Below are 21,120 nucleotides of genomic sequence, written 5' to 3' on the forward strand. Positions count from 1 at the left end.
ATAAGCCGAGTTTTTCAGCACATTTTTTGTGCTGAAAAACGGCCCCCTCGGCTTATACTCGAGTCAACGTCTGCAGATGAGGCTCCGTCAAGGGGGGCGCGTACAGGGGTGGGCAGAGGGCTGCTGTCTCTTACCTGGCTCCCACGATCCAGGAAGAGCTGCTCCTTCCGTCACTCCGGCCACTCCCTCACTCCTGCCGCTCGGCTCTGCCTCCTCACCGGTGATTGGCCGCCAGAACTGTAGCTCAGGAAAGGTACACAGGCGGCCAATCACGGGCGAGGAGGCGGAGCCGAGCAGACCCGCGAAAATCGAGTGAGGGAAAAGCCGGTAAGTGTGCAGTGCAGAGGTGCTGCTGCAACCACATATGCTGGCTGCAGCAGCACCATACTGCAACAGGGGTCAGCAAGTGTCATTGGTGTCACTGATTCTAATGATGGGGCATTATTCCTCCCACTGACACCAACGATGGGGCACTATTCCTCCCACTGACACCAATGATGGGGCACTATTCCTCCCACTGATACTAATGATGAGGCATTATTCCTCTCACTGACACCAACGATGGGGCACTATTCCTCCCACTGACACCAATGATGGGGCACTATTCCTCCCACTGACACCAATGATGGGGCACTATTCCTCCCACTGATACTAATGATGGGGCATTATTCCTCTCACTGACACCAACGATGGGGCACTATTCCTCCCAGTGATACCAATGATGGGGCACTATTCCTCCCACTGACACCAATGATGGGGTACTATTCCTCCCACTGACACCAATGATGGGGCACTATTCCTCCCACTGATACCAATGATGGGGCACTATTCCTCCCACTGACACCAATGATGGGGCACTATTCCTCCCACTGATACCAATGATGGGGCACTATTCCTCCCACTGACACCAATGATGGGGCACTATTCCTACTTATAACAATTTTATAGTAGGTGCCTCATTTCCCACCCTCGGCTTATACTCGAGTCAATAGTTTTTCCCAGTTTTTTGTGGTAAAATTAGGTACCTCGGCTTATATTCGGGTCGGCTTATACTCGAGTATATACGGTACTTACCTGTTCTGTGCAATGGTTTGGAACAGAGCATTCCCAATCCTCTTCTTCTTAGGTTCCCCGCCAGTGCTTCTGGCTCCGTCCCCTTGGCCAGTGCCCCCAGTAGCAAGCCACTTGCTATGGTGCATGCTCACTCCCAAGCCCTGCTCTATGCATCCATAAGACACATAGAGCCACGGCTCAGCCTCGCCCTGCCCCCTGATGTCTCCTCATTGTCTCACTGGCTGTGATTGACAGCAGCGGGAGCCAATGGCTCCCGCTGCTGTCTCTGCCAATGAGGAGAGGGAGTGCCGGGACAGCCGAGGCACTCATACACTTTGCTGGATTGAGAAGAGGTTCAGGTGAATACTTGAGGGGGTTGTGGGGGGCGCAACACACAAAAGGTTTTTTTTACCTTCATGCGTAGGATGCATGAAGGTAAAAAACCTTCAGCCTTTAGAACCACTTTAATGTTGTGATCTGGGGCCAAATAGCATTAGAGATCAGGCTGCACATAGCACCGATCAATTATAAGGAGAGATATGGGCCCTTCCCTCACTTTTGGCAAAGTCTGACCTGCATAGTCATTTGTGTAGATGGGGTTAGAAAGTTCGGCAGTTCCTGCCATGGATGCACACTGTCTAAAATATATATAAAAATAATTATTTTTATACAAACCAAAGTTAATCAACTTTAAAAAAAAATAAACAAAGCATTTTATTTTCCCCTTTTGAACTTTTTTTTGGGCAAATTCGAAGTCAGGACATTGCAACAATTCACTGTTATCTGAAGTCTTGAAGACCAACCTTAGTTGTTTTTCAGCTTTGCCACATGTCATACTGACCTGTCTTGGCATCCTGTTCCTGTTCCTAATTAAAATAAACAACAATAAGATATATAGTACATCACACGGATCCTCTTTTATTGGTATAAGGATATGTCCCTGTCTATTTCTGTCTGTCTGCCACACAAGGTCTTCTTTCTCCTGAGTGAGGAAATGAGCTCCATGTAAGTTCTGATTTTTTTCAAGTCCAGTATTTCTTAATTCCTGGTGGCTGAATGCAATGTGGGGGAGCAAACGAATGGTTAGTATGGTACTGTCAGGGCTCCAGGAAGGACCAGAGGTGTGTGGAACGACACAGGGAAACACAGACTTCAGGTATAGCGTATAAACAAGATAATTTATTAAGGACAACACAAACATAAACGCAGTGCAACAATCCAAACCCAAAACTAACACAAATACATACAACAAGGTGAAACAAACCCAAACCTAAACTGATATATATATATATATATATATATATGTATGTATGTATATATATATATGGAGCACAACGTAGTCAGGCGGGCCGGGTCGGTAGCTAACGGGCACACAGGGTACCAGGAGCTAGCGGAAGAGTGGTCAGGAATAGCCGAGGTCAGGACAGGCGGAGTTCGTTCAGAGTCAGGATCAAAGCAGGATCAGGCAGGATGCAGGTACAGGGGCTCATGGGAAACATACACCAAGGAACTGATCACAGGCCTGGTCCTGCTTAAATACACCTCCTGCAGTCAGCCTCAGGTGATGGCCTGATTGCAGGAGTGAGATTCTGGCTGCTGAGAGCACCCGCTGGCCAGCCTTGGTACTGCAGCCCACAAGGCAGGTGAGTCCCACCACCATTGGCGAGTCCATTCCTGACAGGTACTGGTAAAAATCTGGGGAGATTTAAAGGCAGAACACAAGGCACCAAGTTCCCATTCGGGGAAAGGTTATAATTCTAAACTACTGTCAATTTATTAATAAAATATGCACATATGCATCCTCACTAAATTGGTAAAAAGCCTATGTGTGACCCTATCCTTACCTTCAGAAGTGGTACACATAGCCACCAGCACTGGGACCTTGGAGGACCCAGATGGATATCTTGAATGAAGAAAAGGACAGATAGGTTCAGCCACACTGCGTTCCTTACAACCACCAAGAACCTTAAAATCCATAGAGTCCCGCTAACACACATCCTACCTGCCAAAACACAGATTAGAAGTTGTCTTCACAATCATCAGTGCTATATTTGGCTGTACTGATGGTTCCCTACAAAATAGGATGCAGGAAATTTCACACCCATTTGTACACCGCTGCATCCTCAATTACCTCTAAATAATAAAAAGAAAATAACAGCTCTTTGCAGAATGGAAGTATAATTTGCACCTGTTATTTGACTTCCTTAATTAATCTTCCTGTGACTTGGCCCGTTTGCACTCTAACAAAATCCATTTTAAAGGCAAACGTTTTTTTTAACCTTGTTTTCATAATCGCCTCTTTAAACTTTTCAAAATCACCTTATTCTGGTCATTGGGAATAAGTTTCTTTTAACTTTTTCTGTGTCACAAGCTTTGCCATATCTCTCCTAATAAAAATTTTCAAATCTAGCATTAAAGTGATTGTAAAGCTTGAATTTTTTTTTTAATTAAAAAAATGAACATGTCATACTTACCTGCTTTGTGCTATGGGTTTTGCACAGGGCAGCTCCTATCCTCCTCTTCTGGGATCCCCCGCTGGTGCTCTTGGCTTCAAACTCCCCCCCCCCCCCCCCGTGAGTGCCCCAGACAGCAGTCACACATACCAATTGTCCAACCCTCAGTGCACATTCGAAGGCATTGACATCATTTACATTTATTTATTGAGTGAATTCAACGTGACTGCTCCAGAAATGGTATACTGGCCTCTATTAGATAGCTAGTAAATTTTAAAGTGGGAGTCAGAAACCTGTAGATCCCTATCTACCAGTAGATAGGGATCTGTGACTGGTAGATCTCAGTCTGGGCTTGCTGACCCACCATCCCAGAGCATCAAACAGAGTGCAATGCAGAGGAACTACTTGTAAAGTTGGAGCTGTGGTCAGGAGCAAGAGCCACATAAATCAATGCCTCCTCTGTAGTGCTGCCTGCTGTCCCATGCCGAGTGATACCAACTGCACTCTAGGCAGGCATATCCTGGCTAGCGGTCTCCAGAGTGGTGCCAGCAGCAGGAAAGAAGAGATCTTCAGGTCATTGTGAAGCAATACACTGGGCATAATAGTATAGGGCTGCTTTCACACTGATGCGCTGCGGTTTATCCACACCGTGGGTGCCGTGCAGCCCACATGCAGCTTTCCTGTAGGTTTGCTGTGCTTGGCCATACCTTGCACCATGCCTGCAGGATATAATGCAAGTCTATGGCAAAAAGCTGCTAAACCGCAGCACATCAACGTCAAAGCAATCTTATAGGGGGCTCATATGTTATAGTTTGGGGGGTGAAAAACCCCATAGTTAAGATGTGTTTTAACCACACCCCCTTTAGCTGCAGGCCAGGGGTATACACGTTGCAGCTGCAGAAGGAGTTGTATGCCCTGTCATGATTGGTGCAGGGGCGGACTGACAACTCATGGGGTCCCCGGGCAATAGGGGATCATGGGGCCCCTGTGTCCTTGCCCAAACTAAAAAAAGCCTATGAAAAAGGTACCAGGGGAATCTCATGGGCCCCCCTACAGACCCCGGGCCCTCGGGCAGTGCCCGAGTTTCCAAATGGTCAGTCCGCTCCTGGGTTGGTGGGTGTAGCACCTGACAAGCATGAACCATTTAAGTGAATGAGGCTGCTCTGCAAGTGCCCTGCAACCTTGTGCAGTACAGCAAACAAGGGATTAAATCAGGCATTGTGTTGCATTGTGTTACCTTCTCATCACCTGCTTTAACCCCTTGGACCCTGCATAAGCATGCGGTTATGGGGTGCTTGCAGAGTGGCCCCTTATTTCGTGAATGGTTCAGGTTTCACAGTCACAGCCGGTAGCACCCACCAAAAGCAACGGGGGGGGGGGGTTAATTCCTGCTTTGGTATGTGTACACCTTTGGTTTCTGCCTCAGCAGCTAAAGGGGGTAGGATTTGGGGATGGTAAAATTGTGATTCAACCGCAGGATTTTACCACACCCAACTTTATGCATAAACAAGCCCTAAGGATGCTGCTGCCAAAGACAATTAGGGGCTCATTCACAAGTGCATCAGGCACTCCTGCTCCTTTGAAAAGCGATGCAAGTGTTTCATAGGTGGTGAGGAGGTGATATGTTACCTTCTCACCACCTGATTTAAACCCATGATTGCCATGCAATGACCGTGATTGCAACACGGTAGTACAGAAATTAGAGGTGTATATCACGTGTGAGGAGGCGGCACTGGGCGACATTGTGCTCGGTGATCTTTGACTTCTCCCATGTTGATCAAGTAGATCTCCACCTCTTTAAGGTTGCCTACCCCTGTTTTAAAGAGTCTGTAAATCCAGCATTTCATCTTCCTGATATGTGCCTGCCGTACCATGTGCCTGTATGAAAAAGTATCCTCTTTGTACTGATTCCTTTGTGTGAAATCCCTGCTGTTCATGCCAGTCTCTCTGCTTTCCTACTAAAAACTGTGGTCAATTTTCTAGCTGTGCTGACAACTCAGCCTGCTCTCCTCCAATGACCAGACTTCTGCTGACATGCCACCCCTCCTTCCTTACACAGCCATTCACTGGGAAGATCAGGGTGCTGCTGTTTCTCCCCCAGCTCTTAATGCAGCTGAGAACAGAAGGAATGTGATCACTTATAAAAAAGGGAAAAAAAGTGTTTATAGTGTTTTTATATCTATATACACACGTTTCGCCTTTCATTTCTAGTTCAAACTGAATGGGATGTTTTTACATATATTTTAAACAGAAGTGAGTGGTGGCAGCTCCTATATTTCTTCCCCATACATTCTGCTCTGTTAATGTATTTCCTATTGTTTAATTTCATGTTATTTCAAAATAACACAAATATTTTCCTTTTTGTATCTTTAAGCAGGTGGCTTAGGAGAATCAGCAGTTACCGGTATTGTGGTCGGCGCCTTTCTAGGCACAGGACTCTTAATGGCATTCTACTTTTTCAGGTTTGTTCTAAATATCTAATAGCTTGATCAGTACTTGTTTAATAATCCCCTCAAATTGTAGTTTTTAAATACATTTTTTAAAGCTGAATTCCAGAATGTTTGTATTTCAACTTTTTCCTGCTAAAGGATTTATAATTCCTAATAACCCTACAATTCAGGCACCCAGATAGCACACCTCAACCTCCATTGACACAGCGGCCGAGTTTGGCCACACCACCAGCCTACTGCTTGGACAGTAAGTCCTCATACACGCTTGATGTTTTTACAGCGGCTGTTTTTGGCATGTTATCCTATGTGTCCATACACACATAGACTGTAATCAATGATTTTTGGCTGGGACGTTTTTTGGCTAGAAAAAAAAACCCAGGACTAGTGGGTTTCTACAGGAGTTTTTTAGCTGTAAAAACGCTGCAAAATGCGGTAAAACACTGCAAACTGGCGTTTTGGACTTTTTTTTGGACTAAAAAAAACAATTATATTGGTAAAAAAAAGCAAACAGGGAAAAACATGGGAAAATGCCGCTAATCGTGGCAAAATGCCGCTAAATGCTAATGCAAAACCGCTAAAAAAAGCTGAAAAACTCACATTTTTAACATGACTTTACACAGCTAATGTTGCCAGCGTTAACAAAACGTCCCGTGTGCATGAGCACTAAAGGAGCAGCAACATACTAATCAGTCACCAAGTCTGCTCTTCCTCTCAGCACATGTGCAGTGCAGCAGAATCTGATTGGCTCCTAGTGCTGGATCTATGTTTTCCAGTTTAAATTTTCCTGTGCAGTAGATTGGAGAAGCCTGATATATAGAAAACAAAGTTGTATATACTAGTTACAATAAAAAAAATGCATTTAAGGTACTGGACACTTAAGATCGATATTGCATTGGTGGCCTGGTGGATTCCCGGATGGGCATGTCCTCACTCTTCTACTTTTCTCCCCTTTACCCCTGCTTTCCTTTTTTCCTCCCCATCACTAGCATTGTCTGCCCTTTTTATTTGGATACAATTTTGGTCCTTTACTCAAGACTTTTTTATGTGACAAATTCTCCATAAGGTTATGAGGTTGGTATATTTGATTCCTACCCCTTTTTTGAGGTCCTTCTGATAGGCATATACGTCTACTGCTTAGTACCATTAGTTCCTACATTGGCTGTGGTTACGGATGGTAGGGTGTGGGTCCTCTGGCCTACCGTGAAGTATAGGGGGAGGATGTGTGGCCTTTTGGTTCCTTCCTCCCTTGTCCATGGGGGGGTCTCTCTTCGGGAGTGCCCCCTGACCTAGTACTTGGTGGCTGGCTTTTGCTAGCCACAAGGAAAGGGGTCCGTCAGGCCTTTTGGCTAGGCGGACCATGTGTAAACCTTAGTCCCTGTCAGGAGCCTCACACCCCGGGGGATCAGGGTAGAGGTCCTACCCCTTTGGGGGTGGACAAAGCACACCCCTAAGTGCACTTTTTTGTGTTGGATTTGCACTAGCACATTTTTTGTTCACTTACAGGTTTTTCGTTTTTTGCACTTCCGCGGACTTAAAAAAAAAAATTGGCTGTGGTTAACTATACAGGTGAAACTCGAAAAATTAGAATATTGTGCAAAAGTTAATTTATTTCAGTAATGCAACTTAAAAGGTGAAACTAATATATGAGATAGACTCATTACATGCAAAGCAAGATAGTTCAAGCCGTGATTTGTCATAATTGTGATGATTATGGCTTACAGCTTATGAAAACCCCAAATCCACAATCTCAGAAAATTATAATATTGTGAAAAGGTGCAATATTCTCGGCTCAAAGTGTCCCACTCTAATCAGCTAATTAAGCCATAACACCTGCAAAGGGTTCCTGAGTCTTTAAATGGTCTCTCAGTCTGGTTCAGTAGGAATCACAATCATGGGAAAGACTGCTGACCTGACAGTTGTGCAGAAAACCATCATTGACACCCTCCATAAGGAGGGAAAGCCTCAAAAGGTAATTGCAAAAGAAGCTGAATGTTTTCAAAGTGCTGTATCAAAGCACATTAATAGAAAGTTATGTGGAAGGGAAAAGTGTGGAAGAAAAAGGAGCACAAGTAGCAGGGATGACCGCAGCCTGGAGAGGATTGTCAGGAAAAGGCCATTCAAAAGTGTTGGGGACTTTCACAAGGAGTGGACTGAGGCTGGAGTCAGTGCATCAAGAGCCACCACACACAAGCGGATCCTGGACATGGGCTTCAAATGTCACATTCCTCTTGTCAAGCCCCTCCTTAACAACAAACAACGTCAGAAGCGTCTTACCTGAGCTAAAGAAAAACAGACCTGGTCTGTTGCTCAGTGGTCCAAAGTCCTCTTTTCTAATGAGAGCAACGTTTGCATCTCATTTGGAAACCAAGGACCCAGAGTTCAATGGGACACTATACTACAAAATACTCCCACAAATGCGGGTCATTGATTTTCAAACAAGATTTGTTAATTTGCACAGACAAAAAAGTATTTTTCTTAACAAATTCATTGAAGACCATGTAGCAAAAATGAATACACCCCAATGAAAGTCTTAGGTTCCATGCACACGGAGCATTTTAATAACGCTGGTGACGTTAGCTGTGTAAAGTCACGTTGAAAACGTGAGTTTTTTAACATTAGCATTTAGCAGCGCTTTGCTTCGTTTGCATTTTTTAGCTTTTCTTTGCTCCAAAAAAAGTGCAAAAATGCCGGTTTACCATGTTTTACCACATTTTGCTGCATTTTTCAGCGGAAGAGAGTTTTTACAGCTAAAAAACCCCTCTAGAAACCCACTAGTTCTGGGGTTTTTTTCAAGCCAAAAAACGCCCCTGCCAAAAAACGCTGATTACAGTCTGTGTGTGCATGGACACATAGGATAACTTGCTGGGGAGTTTACTGGCTGTAGAAAAAAATGCCAAAGCCAAAAACAACAGCTGTAAAAACGTCCCATCTGCAGGAGTACTTAGGAGCAATGCTACATTTTGGACAACAAAATCCTAATTAACAAGAATTCAACTCCAGGTGAGTCTAATCATTCATTAAACAGGTGTCCAGCAGACAGTTGATTATAAAAGGGCGTTACTTAACAAAGAAAACCCCTCTCATTTCATGCTGTCAGCAATGGCACCACTTGGAAGAGAAATGTCCCAAGACCTAAGAAAGAAAAAAAATTTCTTTACACAAGAAAGGTGTAGGCTACAAGAAGATCAGCAAAGCTTTAATTATTAGTCAGAATACTGTAGCAAAAGTGATACAAAAATTTAACAGAGATGGAACTGCAACCATTTCACTGAGACATCCAGGCCATCCATGGAAGTTAACACCTGGATAAGAGCGTCTTCTGATGAGAAGGGTTGAATAAAATCACCATGGAAGTTCACTGCAGTTAGCTAGAGAAGTAGAAAGCCAAACTGGGGTGATTGTTTCCCATGACACAATACGGCATACACTGCAGAGGAATGACATGTATGGGTGTTATCCACAAAAGAAGCCTCTCCTAAAGTTCATGCACAAAAAAGCCAACTCCAGAATTTGTCAGGACCCATGCTGAAAAATAAAGACTACTGGGACTGTGGGGTGTATTCATTTTTGCATCAACTAATTTGAGTAAATCTGAAGATTTGGTAATCTAAGTTATATTATTAACCTTACATTCATGTAATGAGCTAAACAAATGTTCTCTAAAACTCAGTTTTGTCAAATATTTGGAAATTGTTCTCATGTTCATTGAGATATTGATTTAAAATTATACTTTTCAAAAGGGGTGTACTCATTTATGCTGAGCACTGTAGTTCCTCATACCTACTTATGGACTCATTATGGGTTCCTGGCTAAATCCTTCTTCCCTCATTTTGTTTTTTTGTTATTGTCGCCAATGGTTTATATATTGACTATGATGACAGTTCTATTTCATGTCACTCTGTACTGTCCAAATGCTATATGAAATGTTAATAAAAAGATTGAAACAGAAAAAATGCATTTAACTGTCAGTTTGCAGATAAGATAACTGCATTAATTGAGATATACCGTATATATGAGGATGCTGTTATAATAGTGCAATGATTCATTTTTTTTAATCAATAAACATCCTACAAAGTACATAAACAGAAAAAAATCAAATTAATATTTCCTTTAAGACAAAGGGTGGACATAACAAATATTGATTTATTTTTTTCTGTTTATAGACCTTTTAATTGGTATTTAATAAATAAAAATGATTAAGGCTCGGTTCACACAGCTGCGACTTGTGAGACCCTAAGTCATATAACATGTGAAATCTCATGTTAGTCAATGGGAGCTGTAAGTCAAGTCACTCCGGCTTTAGAAAAGGTTCCTGTACTACTTTAGCGAGAGTTCTATCTGACTTGTGCCCATAGACTTTAACCGTTTCCCCTCTGCCCTATAGCAGAAATACTGCTACAGGGCGGCACGGGTGCGCAAAATCACGTGTGTATATATATATATATATATATATGTGTGTTTGTAGTTCTGGGTAGGGGGTGTGCACACCCTATCCGCGCCACCATTGCGGTCTCAGCTGTCAATCACCGGGTCCCGGCCGGTGATTCCCCGCTGTCACCCGGCGATCTCTGAGGATTTCCAGTGGGGGAGAGACCTGTATGTAAACAATACCAATCTCTCCCCTGTCAGCTCCTGCACACTGCTTTGTATGGCTCTGCATAGCAGAGCCATACAAAGCAGCATGCTTATAGTGAAAGACAGACACAGCCCACATATTAAAACAGCACACAGTTAACCCTTTGATCGCCCCACATGTTAACCCCTTCCAGCCCAGTACCTTTAGTACAGTGTCAATGCTTTTTTTTAGCACTGATCACTGTATTGGTGTCACTGACATCCCCAGTCAGTTCCCCCCAGTGTCAGAATGCCTGCCCCGCTATAAGTCACTGATCACCGCTATTACTATAAAAAAAAAAAAATCCAGTATCTATACCGCCATTTGTAATTACTATAACTTTCACGTAAACCAATTATTTACACATATTAGGATTATTTTTTTAGCAAAGACATGGAGCAGAATACATTTTGGCCTAAATTTATGACGAAATTTTATTTTTTTTATTTTTTTTACTGGACATGTTTAATAGCAAAAAGTAAATAATATAGGGTTTTTTGTTTTTTTCAAAATTGTTGGTCTTTGTTTATAGCACAAAAAATAAACTCACAGGCTATCAAATACCACCGAAAGAAAGCTCTATTTGTGGGAAAAAAGACGTAAATTTCACTGGGGTGCAGTGTTGTATTACCACGCAATTGTCGGTTAAAATAACACAGCGCCATATAAGTGCTTAATGGAAGTTGCCTCCAAGTCAGATCTTTATCTATATTAATGTGCCTGGGATCGGACATTATAGGAAGATTACCCAGGAAGAAGTTGTGCATCAAAGTTGCACATCAAGTCGCCAGCAAATCGCTAGGAAGGCACCTGGCACAGTTGCACCATAAGGCGTGAGACTTTCAGGTTGCAGTGGTGTAAACCGAGCCTAAAAAAAAAGTGCTGGAATATTAAAAAAAAAACCAAAACAAACAGTCATACTCACCTAGGCAGATGTAGCGTCGGTCTGACCTCTAGATCAAGAACTGAGTGATCAAAGACAGCTGAATGCTCAGTTCTCAGTCTTCAGTGAGCAGAGAGCCAGTGACTGTCAGTCACTGGTTCTTTGCTCTGCCTCCCCACATGGAAGAAAAATATATTTGAAATATATTTTAAAAAGATTCTTCCCAAATATATTGCCATATATTTAAAATGCTACAATTTTGGCCATATTATATATATTTCAAAATATATTTCAATAAATATTTGGTGCGCAAAAAGTGGATTTATATCCTTTGTGGCTGTTGAGGAATATATTTACATTAAATAATCTGTGCCTGGAGTTCAGCATTAGTTTTTGTACTGATGTGCCACGGTCACTTCAAGACATAAATAATACGCCTAAACATAGTAGTCATTTCCCGAGGTGGTGAGCAGTCGGTGCAGTGTTAAGCTATACGTGATTTTCGTTCAAGAATTTTCATTTCAAGAATATCCGTTTGATTTTCTAATCGTTAGTGGGGTCAAATCGATGTTTGTTTTCGACTGCAGTGATGGGAAAATTCAAAGGGGCAGGAAAGAAAGCTTTTCTCAATCAAACTAATTTTCGGCAAGTATATGTGGTTATCGTTCAGAAATTACATTCATTTTAAACTCTAATGTTAAACGCAAAAGACAATTTTCGAAAAGACATTCGTCCATTCACTGAAAGTTCAAAGGATTTTCGTACGACTTTTCATACGAATATTCTCCTCCGAAAATCTACACATGTATGGCCATCTTTGGTGTCCTCCTAACACCCGAGCAAACATGTAGATAAAAGAAAGCTTGCAGCTCAAAGATCGATCTGACAGCTTTCTTTTATCTACATAGATAAAGAGGGACAGTGGAGTGGTGTCTTATCTTCAGCCTTTTTTTACACAATCATATTTTTTTTTTTTTTTTTTTTAATAGGAAGAAATACAGAATAACTATTGAAAGGCGAAATCCTCATGATGACTGCAACATCGGCAAACACAGACAACTTCGAGAAGACTCCATAAGATCTAACTTCTCTGCGGCCTAATTAAAAGATATAAATATATTAGATTGTATGAAGATGCAACCAAAGACATCTCTGCGTCAGATGGATCGCTCACAGAAGAGTAGCAGAATCATATTCTTGTTTTTTTTTTTTTCTTTTTCAGAATCTCAGGAATGATGTAGTAATCATATGATGCCACATGGCCTTTCATCTCATGAAAAGGGACAGTTTCAAGCAAATTGGTAAAATTTGCTTTAGATAAAATTTATTATTATTTTTTTTTTTTTAACGTAGGACCCTTTGAAATTTTTTTTTTTCAAAACACTTTTAAAAGGAGTTGATGTTTTCCTGTTGAAATCACAGATTTATAAATATGTGATTTCACATAGTTTTAATAGCTAATAAAGTGACATTGTCAAAAAAATGTCACCGTTTATTTTAACAAGATGTAGAAATACTTTTCATTGATTTTTTTTTTTATTATATGAAATTGCATTGAATTGCAGCTGAAAATAGGGTAACTGAAACAATTTGAATGCAACAATTTTCTTAGTAATTTTAAAGGTACATGGAAGAGCCTAAATTGACTCTGCTGAGTTGAATGCAAATACGATGAAGCACTGAAGCTCAAATTTCTGTCCATCTTATTGAATTTTTTGGGTTCGCTCAGTCCCTGTATAGCTCTTGTGTATGACATAGAGCTGTAAATGAAAGGTCACCCTTTAGTGAGCACAGGCCATGATTGTAATCCTGTGGATGTTATAATGCTTTGCCGTATTATATATATTCAGGATAACGTAGCTGAACTGGTTGTTCAGTTTTTTATTTTGTTGTATAGGTTTTATTTAATATTGATAAAGCAAGCTGTGTTAGCAGTTGAACATATCTTCCTCTATTACAGACGTAATCATTTGAAACCACAGAAATTCCAAAGCTTATCGAGGTTTCATGTTCTTGGGATTTGGAACTTTACAAAAAAAAAAAAAATTAAACATGAATACTCAAAATTTCAGTAGCCGTATGACTATTTAGTGCTGTCTTAGTGCCTATGATGAAATGGTTAGACCAAAAGCAATCTGTTGTTTGTTGAACTTGAGAGAGGACGTGGTGCTGCAGTTGATTATATAGTGTGGTCCCAGCTGGGCACTTACTCTGGAAAAGCGTAAAACAGGTAATAAAGAAATTCCAATATTTGTGCTATACCACTAAAAATACCTGTAATATAATTTATAGTCTTTAAAAAGAGACTAGTGTTTTGCTTGATGATAAGAATACAAATTGCTCTGGCTGGGATTTACAATGCCACACTATATTGAGCAAATTTGGTAAATGTTAACATATGCTATAACAACTAAACTAAAACTAGCATTAACAAAATATGTGTACTATAATGCAGAACTCCTGGACATCTCATTGGTACAATTACTTTTTTTTTTTTTAAATACGCCCAATTTTGTTTGTTTAAAATTAAAAAAAAAATTAAAAGAAGAAACCCACTGAAACATACTAATGATTTTATTCATTTAATTTTTTTTTATTGTGAAGGACTTCTTTCTGTCACAGGGAAAAAGAACGTCTGTTATTTCATTTCAGAAAAAGATGCATGACTGGGTTTGTTCATGGGCAGGATATGTGAAATTCAACCTATTTCTGGGACCTTATGAATTATTTACATTTTTTCTTTACAAATATCACCAAATTTGGATAATATTATATTTAGATATGTGTGTAAATACCATTTACCATATATTCTTGTACAGTAAATTACCTTTTTTATAGAGAAGACATTCCATTCTAACAATTATTTTTTTTTGTTATCCTGCTTAGATTTTGTTATTTTATTTTATTTGTGTTTGTCACGTAAGAAAAAAAGAGATGACATCACACAAAGTAGAATGTTTTGATCAGTGTTCACTGTAAATAAAAACAATGTAGTTGATAGAATTTTTTAACAATAGCTAGAAAACAAATGCCCTCTCTTTTTATAGAACGTCATGTTTACTGTTTACTTATTCCTAATCTCTTCCATTTGTAATTTGTAAAGGAATCTACAAAATCCTTGCTTACATTTTTAATTCAATAACTTTTATTTTTAATCATTATACATTAGATATAATAAATGTTCAAAACCCAAAGTTTAGTTCTATAAAGTAAAAAGCTTTAGAAGAAAAGAAAGTCAAATGCCTTAGAACAATATGAAAACAACCTAAGGTTGGATTCACACTGTTCCATGTTCATTGCACCCACCTAGGTGTGAATGATTCCTATAGTTTCCCTTTCCCTTTCTGCAGCTCATAGACTGTAACCATTCACATAATTAAGAATGGGAATTCAATTCATAATGCGTTTCACACCAAAGTGCATGAGTTCTGCTGCATAAAAATGGACAAGTGTGAATAGGCTACGAAAGATCACTCCATTTCAGATATGAGGCCTTGGACCTGCCAAGAGAAAACTTATTTTAACTTTTTAAAGTTTTTGTATTAATGTTTGTACTTAACCTACACAGTTTCATCTCATTTTTTTTCTTTCCTCTTTGTGAATACAGGTATTTTAACTCTCAAGCATTATTACATTTTCTGACTAGTTTGCCTTTTTATTGGTATAAATCATCCTTTTTCAACAAGGGTACCTAGGCACCCTGGGACACCTTCTGTGTTCTTCAGGGGTGCCTTGACAAAATGCCTAACAATTGCCTCAAATTGCCCAAAAAATTGTGTACAAGCCAGCAGGTGGATCCAGCCTTCCTTTCTGTTACACAAACCCATAGGTTTTCATTGGGCAACGTTACAGTCTAGCGCACTGTGTTGGTCAGCCGCCAGTGTCCTAACAATGGCCAACATCATCAGTTGATAAGGAGGGGGTTTTTTTGGTACCTTCCCAGCATCTTTGTTTGAACCCAGTCCCCCCCGGACCCTTTCTGTCATAACAGGGGTCCTGTTAGCTGCATGGTGGACAGAAAATGCAGTAGAACAAATACTAGTCAGTACCAGTGTGCAAAAGTGTATTTGCTTTGAATGCATTATCTCTAATGTTGGGTACCCTATGTGTGTGTGAATGCTGCTGCAATATGTAAAACTATTAGGGGTGTCTCAAAATTGTGCATCATTTTAAAGGGTGCCTTGACTGGGAAAAGGTTGAGAATCACTGGTATAAATTATAAATAGCTTTGTATGGGATCAGTAGAGGCAATAATTTGACTATAATAAGGACTAAACAAATTTAAAATAAATAAAAATACAACAGTATTTCTAAACAGTTTATTTTGTAATATTTTAAAAAGTTTATTAGAGCCTTTGTTGGTGAAAACGATTAAAGAAAATTTTGATTTTACTTTGCATTTTGATCACACATTATTCCTACCTTTGAAGTACACATTAAAAATGTGTTATTTAACAGAATTCAGAATTTGATTTGGTTGTCTATTTTTAATTTGCTTGAAAAATATTAACAAGCATCTGGAATAATGTTTTGGTTTTTTTTTTTACTGTCTTTCATTGAAATAGATTTGATTTGCCTGGATCTTATGCATTCAGCCCCTTCTAGCTGAGCTGAATGTGTTTTCATTATTTGTTCAAGAGAATTCGATTTGCAAATAACCTTGTCCTAAAACATGAAATAATTAGGGTGACTTTCACACTGCCATATTGGACAAAGTGTAGTGTAATGGGTTGTCAAGGTGTTGCCCCAAAATTATTGCAACAAGTGTCTGCGTTAATAAGACAGATTTTTTTGCAGCACTGTCACTGTGGCCACGTGAATGGCATGTGTGGGCAGTAGAGGGGTTATTGCATAGGAGAGTTTAAAGCGTGGGCTTTTTTCTGCATGAGCCCTTAGATAATGACTTTTGAATCTAGGTGTTTTGTGTAAAAAGTAGCAGACCAAGCTACAAGATCATTTCATTTTTGAACCACTATTACTTGTTACTTTTGAAAATTCATGTGATCTATAAAGTGTAATGGATTTTTTTTTTAATTTACAAATTTCCCTTCATTTGATCTTGATTTGTACATTACTTTACAGCAGGATAGAATTTCACATTTTCACAATGTATTGAAAAATAAGCTGATTGTTTTTGGTTTATTTCAGATTGACTGCCATTTTGTTTTTTTTTATGTTCACATAGATGTTTAATGTATTTTGTCATATTTTTTTTTTAATAATAACATATTTGTAACTAGTAAATAATTATATAAAACTAAACTTTGCTGCAATACATGTCTTTAATTTCAAAAGTGAATACCAATGCTGTTTTGTATGGCACAGTGGCTATCTCCACTGATGTAAAATGGTGATTTCATATTTTGCTTAGTATACAGAAAATGGTTTTATTTTTGTTAAACACATTTTTAACAGCTTTATAATATAATATGATTATTATCCCATAACGGAGATTGGAGCCTGCATATGAAATATACTTGTGCTATTCAACATATCTGAACAAATAGTAAGCAACTGCTAGCTTACTGTATTTTTATGGCAATATGTAGACTAGCCATAGGTCTCTGTGAGAAAGATGGCCATCAAGACATCCCTATGTCCTCTGTAGTGCCAGGAGCTGCATCACAAGTGTCTTTCCTCAGTGACAGGAGGGAAGGGATCAGCCAGGTCTTGTGTACGTTTTCCAAAATGATAAAAAAAAACACACTCTGTAAATCAAAAGTGTTTGCAGTGGTCAGAGGTGCTCATTATCAGCCCCTAATCCTTGGTGACCAGATCCTCACCTCAATGTACAACTGGCTGTTGAATCCAAGACAGCTTCAGTCATCCCAACATGATACATTTATAACAGGCAAACAAGCTTGCATGGGATTCAAATTAAAAAAAAATTGTCTGTTCACTATGCAAGGGAATTTTCCCTTAGTTTAGTGAATGAGGCAGGGCTCTGTTGACTTCCATCCTCCAAACATGTATAAGTACAAATATTGTTGTTGTTTTTTTAATTTTCCTTGCACATGAGTGGTTATTTTTTTCAAAGTGAACTGACACCACATTGACTGAGTTAGGGGAACATTCCCTTGCAAAGTGAATAGCCTATTTGCCTTTAGTAAATCAACTCCAAAGAGTTACACTAGAAAATGCCCAAAATTTATATATAAAAATATATTCTTTGGTAAATAACAAAGTACTTTTAACCTCTTGCTGACTGCACTATAGCCGAATGACTATCGGCAATCCTTTCCTCACGCTGACAACGCATGAGGGGAGCGGGTAAGCGGCAATCCATATGGGACATCTACACTGATAATCAGGGCACTGATCATCAGTGCCCTGATTATCATTCAGCTCCATCAGTGCCCATTAGTGTTGCCTTTCAGTGCCCATCAGTAAAGCCTCTCAGTGTCCATCAATGCTGCCTATTAGTGCCTATCAGTGCTGCATTTCAGTGTCCATCAGTGCTGCCTAACAGTGCCCATCAGTGCCACCTATCTTTGTCCATGAGTTCTGCCTATCAGTGCAGCCTCATCAGTTCCACCTCATCAATGCCGCCTCATCAGTGTAGTCTTTTAGTGGCTATCACTGCAGTCTATCAGTGCCCATCGGTGAAGAAGAAAAATTATGTATTTAAAAGATTTTATAACAAACTAAGAAAAACATTTTCAGTCCTTGTTTGTTTAGCAAAAAATAAAAAAAACAAGTGGCGATTAAATACCTCCAAAAGAGAACTCAAAAAAAGATAAAAATTTTGTTTGGGTACAGTGTTGCATGAGCGCGCAATTGCATAGTTACATAGTTAGTCTGGCTAAAAAAAGACAAAAGTCCATCCAGTTCAACCATTAAACAAAAAAAGTTATAATCCTACACCCACAGTTGATCCAGAGGAAGGCAAAAAAACCCAGCAACGCATGATACAATTTGCTCCTGCAGGGGAAAAATTCCTTCCTGATCCCCTGAGAGGCAATCGGATATTCCCTGGATCAACTTTACCTATAAATGTTAGTATCCAGTTATATTCCGTGTATCTAGGAAAGAATCCAGGACTTTTTTTAAAGCAATCCACTGAGCTGGCCAGAACCAACTCTTGAGGGCTTCTATTCCACATTTTCACAGCTCTCACTGTGAAGAAACCTTTCCGTGTTTGGAGATTACATTTCTTTTCCTCCAGATGTAAAGAGCGCCCCCTTGTCCTCTGTGATGACCTCAGGGTGAGGCAATTGTCATTCAAAGTGTGACAGCACTGAAAGCTGAAAATTGGCCTGGGCAGGAAGGGGGTAAAAGTGCCCGGTATTGAAATAGTTAAATAAAAAAAAATAACTTTTTCACTTGTACCTGTTTTGACTTTGAATACGGTTTATTTTGTGGAGTAATAGCTAACAATTGTGTATAAAGTTAGATGGTTCAAGGTCACCGTTGTTTCTTTTTTTTGGTTTTCACTTCCTGACGCTAATACATACAAATCTATTCCAAGCAACGTTTGATCCAGCCTATGTTTTCATCAAAACTCCTCAAGTTAAGAGAAAAAATTTGTAAATAAAGCTCATCTTTAAAATGAACACCAATCTATTCAGTTAGGCAAAGTATATTCTGCTCTGTAGATCTTCCCAACAGAATAAATTGAACCTTTCTTAATACATCCTAACATGCATGTTATTATCTTTATATCCTCATGCACACGGGACGTTTTTACAGCGGCTGTTTTTGGCTTTTGGCGTTTTTTTCTACAGCCAGTAAACCCCCCAGCATGTTATGCTATGTGTCCATACACACTTAGACTGTAATCAATGTTTTTTGGCTGGAAAAAAACCCAGGACTAGTGGGTTTCTAGAGGAGTTTTTTTAGCTGTAAAAACGCTCTAACGCTGAAAAACGTGGCAAAATGCGGTAAAAAGCCAAAAAACGTAGTTTTTGGATTTTTTTTGCCCCCCCAAAAATTTTTTTACTAGTAATGGCGGCGATCAGCAACTTATAGCGGGACTGCGGCAGGCATTCTGACACTGTGGGGGAACTGACTTGGTGTCACTGACATCCCTAGTGACACCAATACGGTGATCAGTGCTAAAACAAAGCACTGAAACTGTATTAATGGCACTGGGCAGGAAGGGGTTAACATGAGGGGCGATCAAAGGGTTAACTGTGTTCTGTTTTACTTGTGTCTGTGTCCTTGTGCTTCACTGTAAGCACACTGCTTTGCATGGCTGTGTGCACGAGCTGACAGAACAAACAGTTCCCCTCCCCGTCGGAGATGCTCGGCAATCAACGGGCGCTGGTGAGTAATCATGTGATTGACAGCCACGGCCGTGAATGGTGGGGCGGGTAGGGCACACGCGCCCTCTATCCGGAAATGCAAAATCATGTGTATATATATATATATATATATATATGTGCTTTTGCGCACCCGTGCCGCCCTGTAGCAGTATTTCTGCTATAGGGCAGCCGGGAAGCAGTTAAACATACATCCTAGCACTCCGTGTATTAGTAAACATAGCTTTGTTATACTGGGGTTGGCTGCAGGGGCAGACTGACAACTCATGGGGCCCCCGGGCAATAGGGGATCATGGAGCCCCTGTGTCCTTGCCCAAACTCAAAAAAGCCTATGAAAAAGGTACCAGGGGCATCTCATGGGGCCCCCTACTGACCCAGGGCCCTCGGGCAGTGCCCGAGTTTCCAAATGGTCAGTCCGCCCCTGGTTGGCTACAAAGACCCTGTGACTGTCATAGCAGTAACTTTTGGCAGTGACAGCATTTATCTTGGTTCTATACATGGAGAGGGTTCCAACAAATGTTATCAGATGTAAATAAAATTTAACTTCTAGCCCACAGGTGTCAAACTGGTGGCCCTCCAGCTGTTGCCAAACTACAAATCCCATGAGGCACTGCAAGATTGACAGTTACAAGCATGATTCCCAAAGGTAGAGGCATGATGGGACTTTTAGTTTCGCAACAGCTGGAGGGCCGTCAGTTTGACACCCCAATATAGCCTGTCAGATATCCTTTTGGGTTCTCAGTCATCATGTTCACCCCTTTCAACATCACAAGAAGGAGACAATGGTCGTTGAACGTTGTTAGGAAACCCTAATGTTGAATAGCACTTTTTATATTTCTGGTGCAGCTCTGAAGTGTCAATGTAGGGTATTCACAAACTTCAATATGCTATTGTACTGATGTAAGTAGAACTGTCTGCATATAATGTAATTTATTTATTGTCATTTTTGTAGAGCATACATATTCACGATGTGGATATGCTTTCTTTATGTAATATAATTCTGTAAAAGTGATGAGTTGGTCAGTTGTGCTTTGTGTGATATCTGTTCACTAGTGTGTACAGCTTTGTATGCATTTTTCATATCCCAATGCAAAGATATGTTCCAGTTAGAAAAATAAATAAAGATAGATATTTGTTTGTGTAAATTGTTTTGATTTATGTCAAATCCGGTGATATATAAGTAACTAATATTGGATGAAACTACTCAAAGCATCCCTTGCACCCAAAATGTGATGTCTGCTTAGTAAATAATGGACCAACCCCAATGTTAAAAACCCACAGCTGGTTATTCAGAGTTTGCACTTATTTTATCATGATCATAGTTATATAGTTAGTCTGGCTGAAAAAAGACAAAAGTCCATCCAGTTCAACCATTAAAAAATAAAAAGTTATAATCCTATACCCA

At 40.0% G+C, this 21,120-nt stretch overlaps 1 protein-coding gene across 2 annotated transcripts in view; it reads left to right on the forward strand.

The window, feature by feature from the left end:
• The window catches only part of NPR3 (natriuretic peptide receptor 3), a 172,919-nt gene extending 152,059 nt beyond the window's left edge, over positions 1–20,860 (forward strand). Inside the window, exons 7-8 of one of the 2 annotated variants that reach the window (XM_089689456.1) lie at positions 5,884–5,968; positions 12,444–20,860. In XM_089689456.1, coding sequence (XP_089545582.1) covers positions 5,884–5,968; positions 12,444–12,555 — 197 coding nt within the window. In that variant the 3' untranslated portion in view covers positions 12,556–20,860. Of the gene's footprint in view, positions 1–5,880; positions 5,969–12,443 lie in introns of both variants that reach the window. The other variant, XM_089689455.1, reaches the window with a different exon arrangement.
• The last annotated feature ends 260 nt before the right edge of the window (positions 20,861–21,120 follow it).

This window comes from Staurois parvus, unplaced genomic scaffold, assembly GCF_062004578.1.
Source record: "Staurois parvus isolate SC_StPar_1 unplaced genomic scaffold, SC_StPar_1.0 ptg000475l, whole genome shotgun sequence".
NCBI classification, from domain to species: Eukaryota; Metazoa; Chordata; class Amphibia; order Anura; family Ranidae; genus Staurois; species Staurois parvus.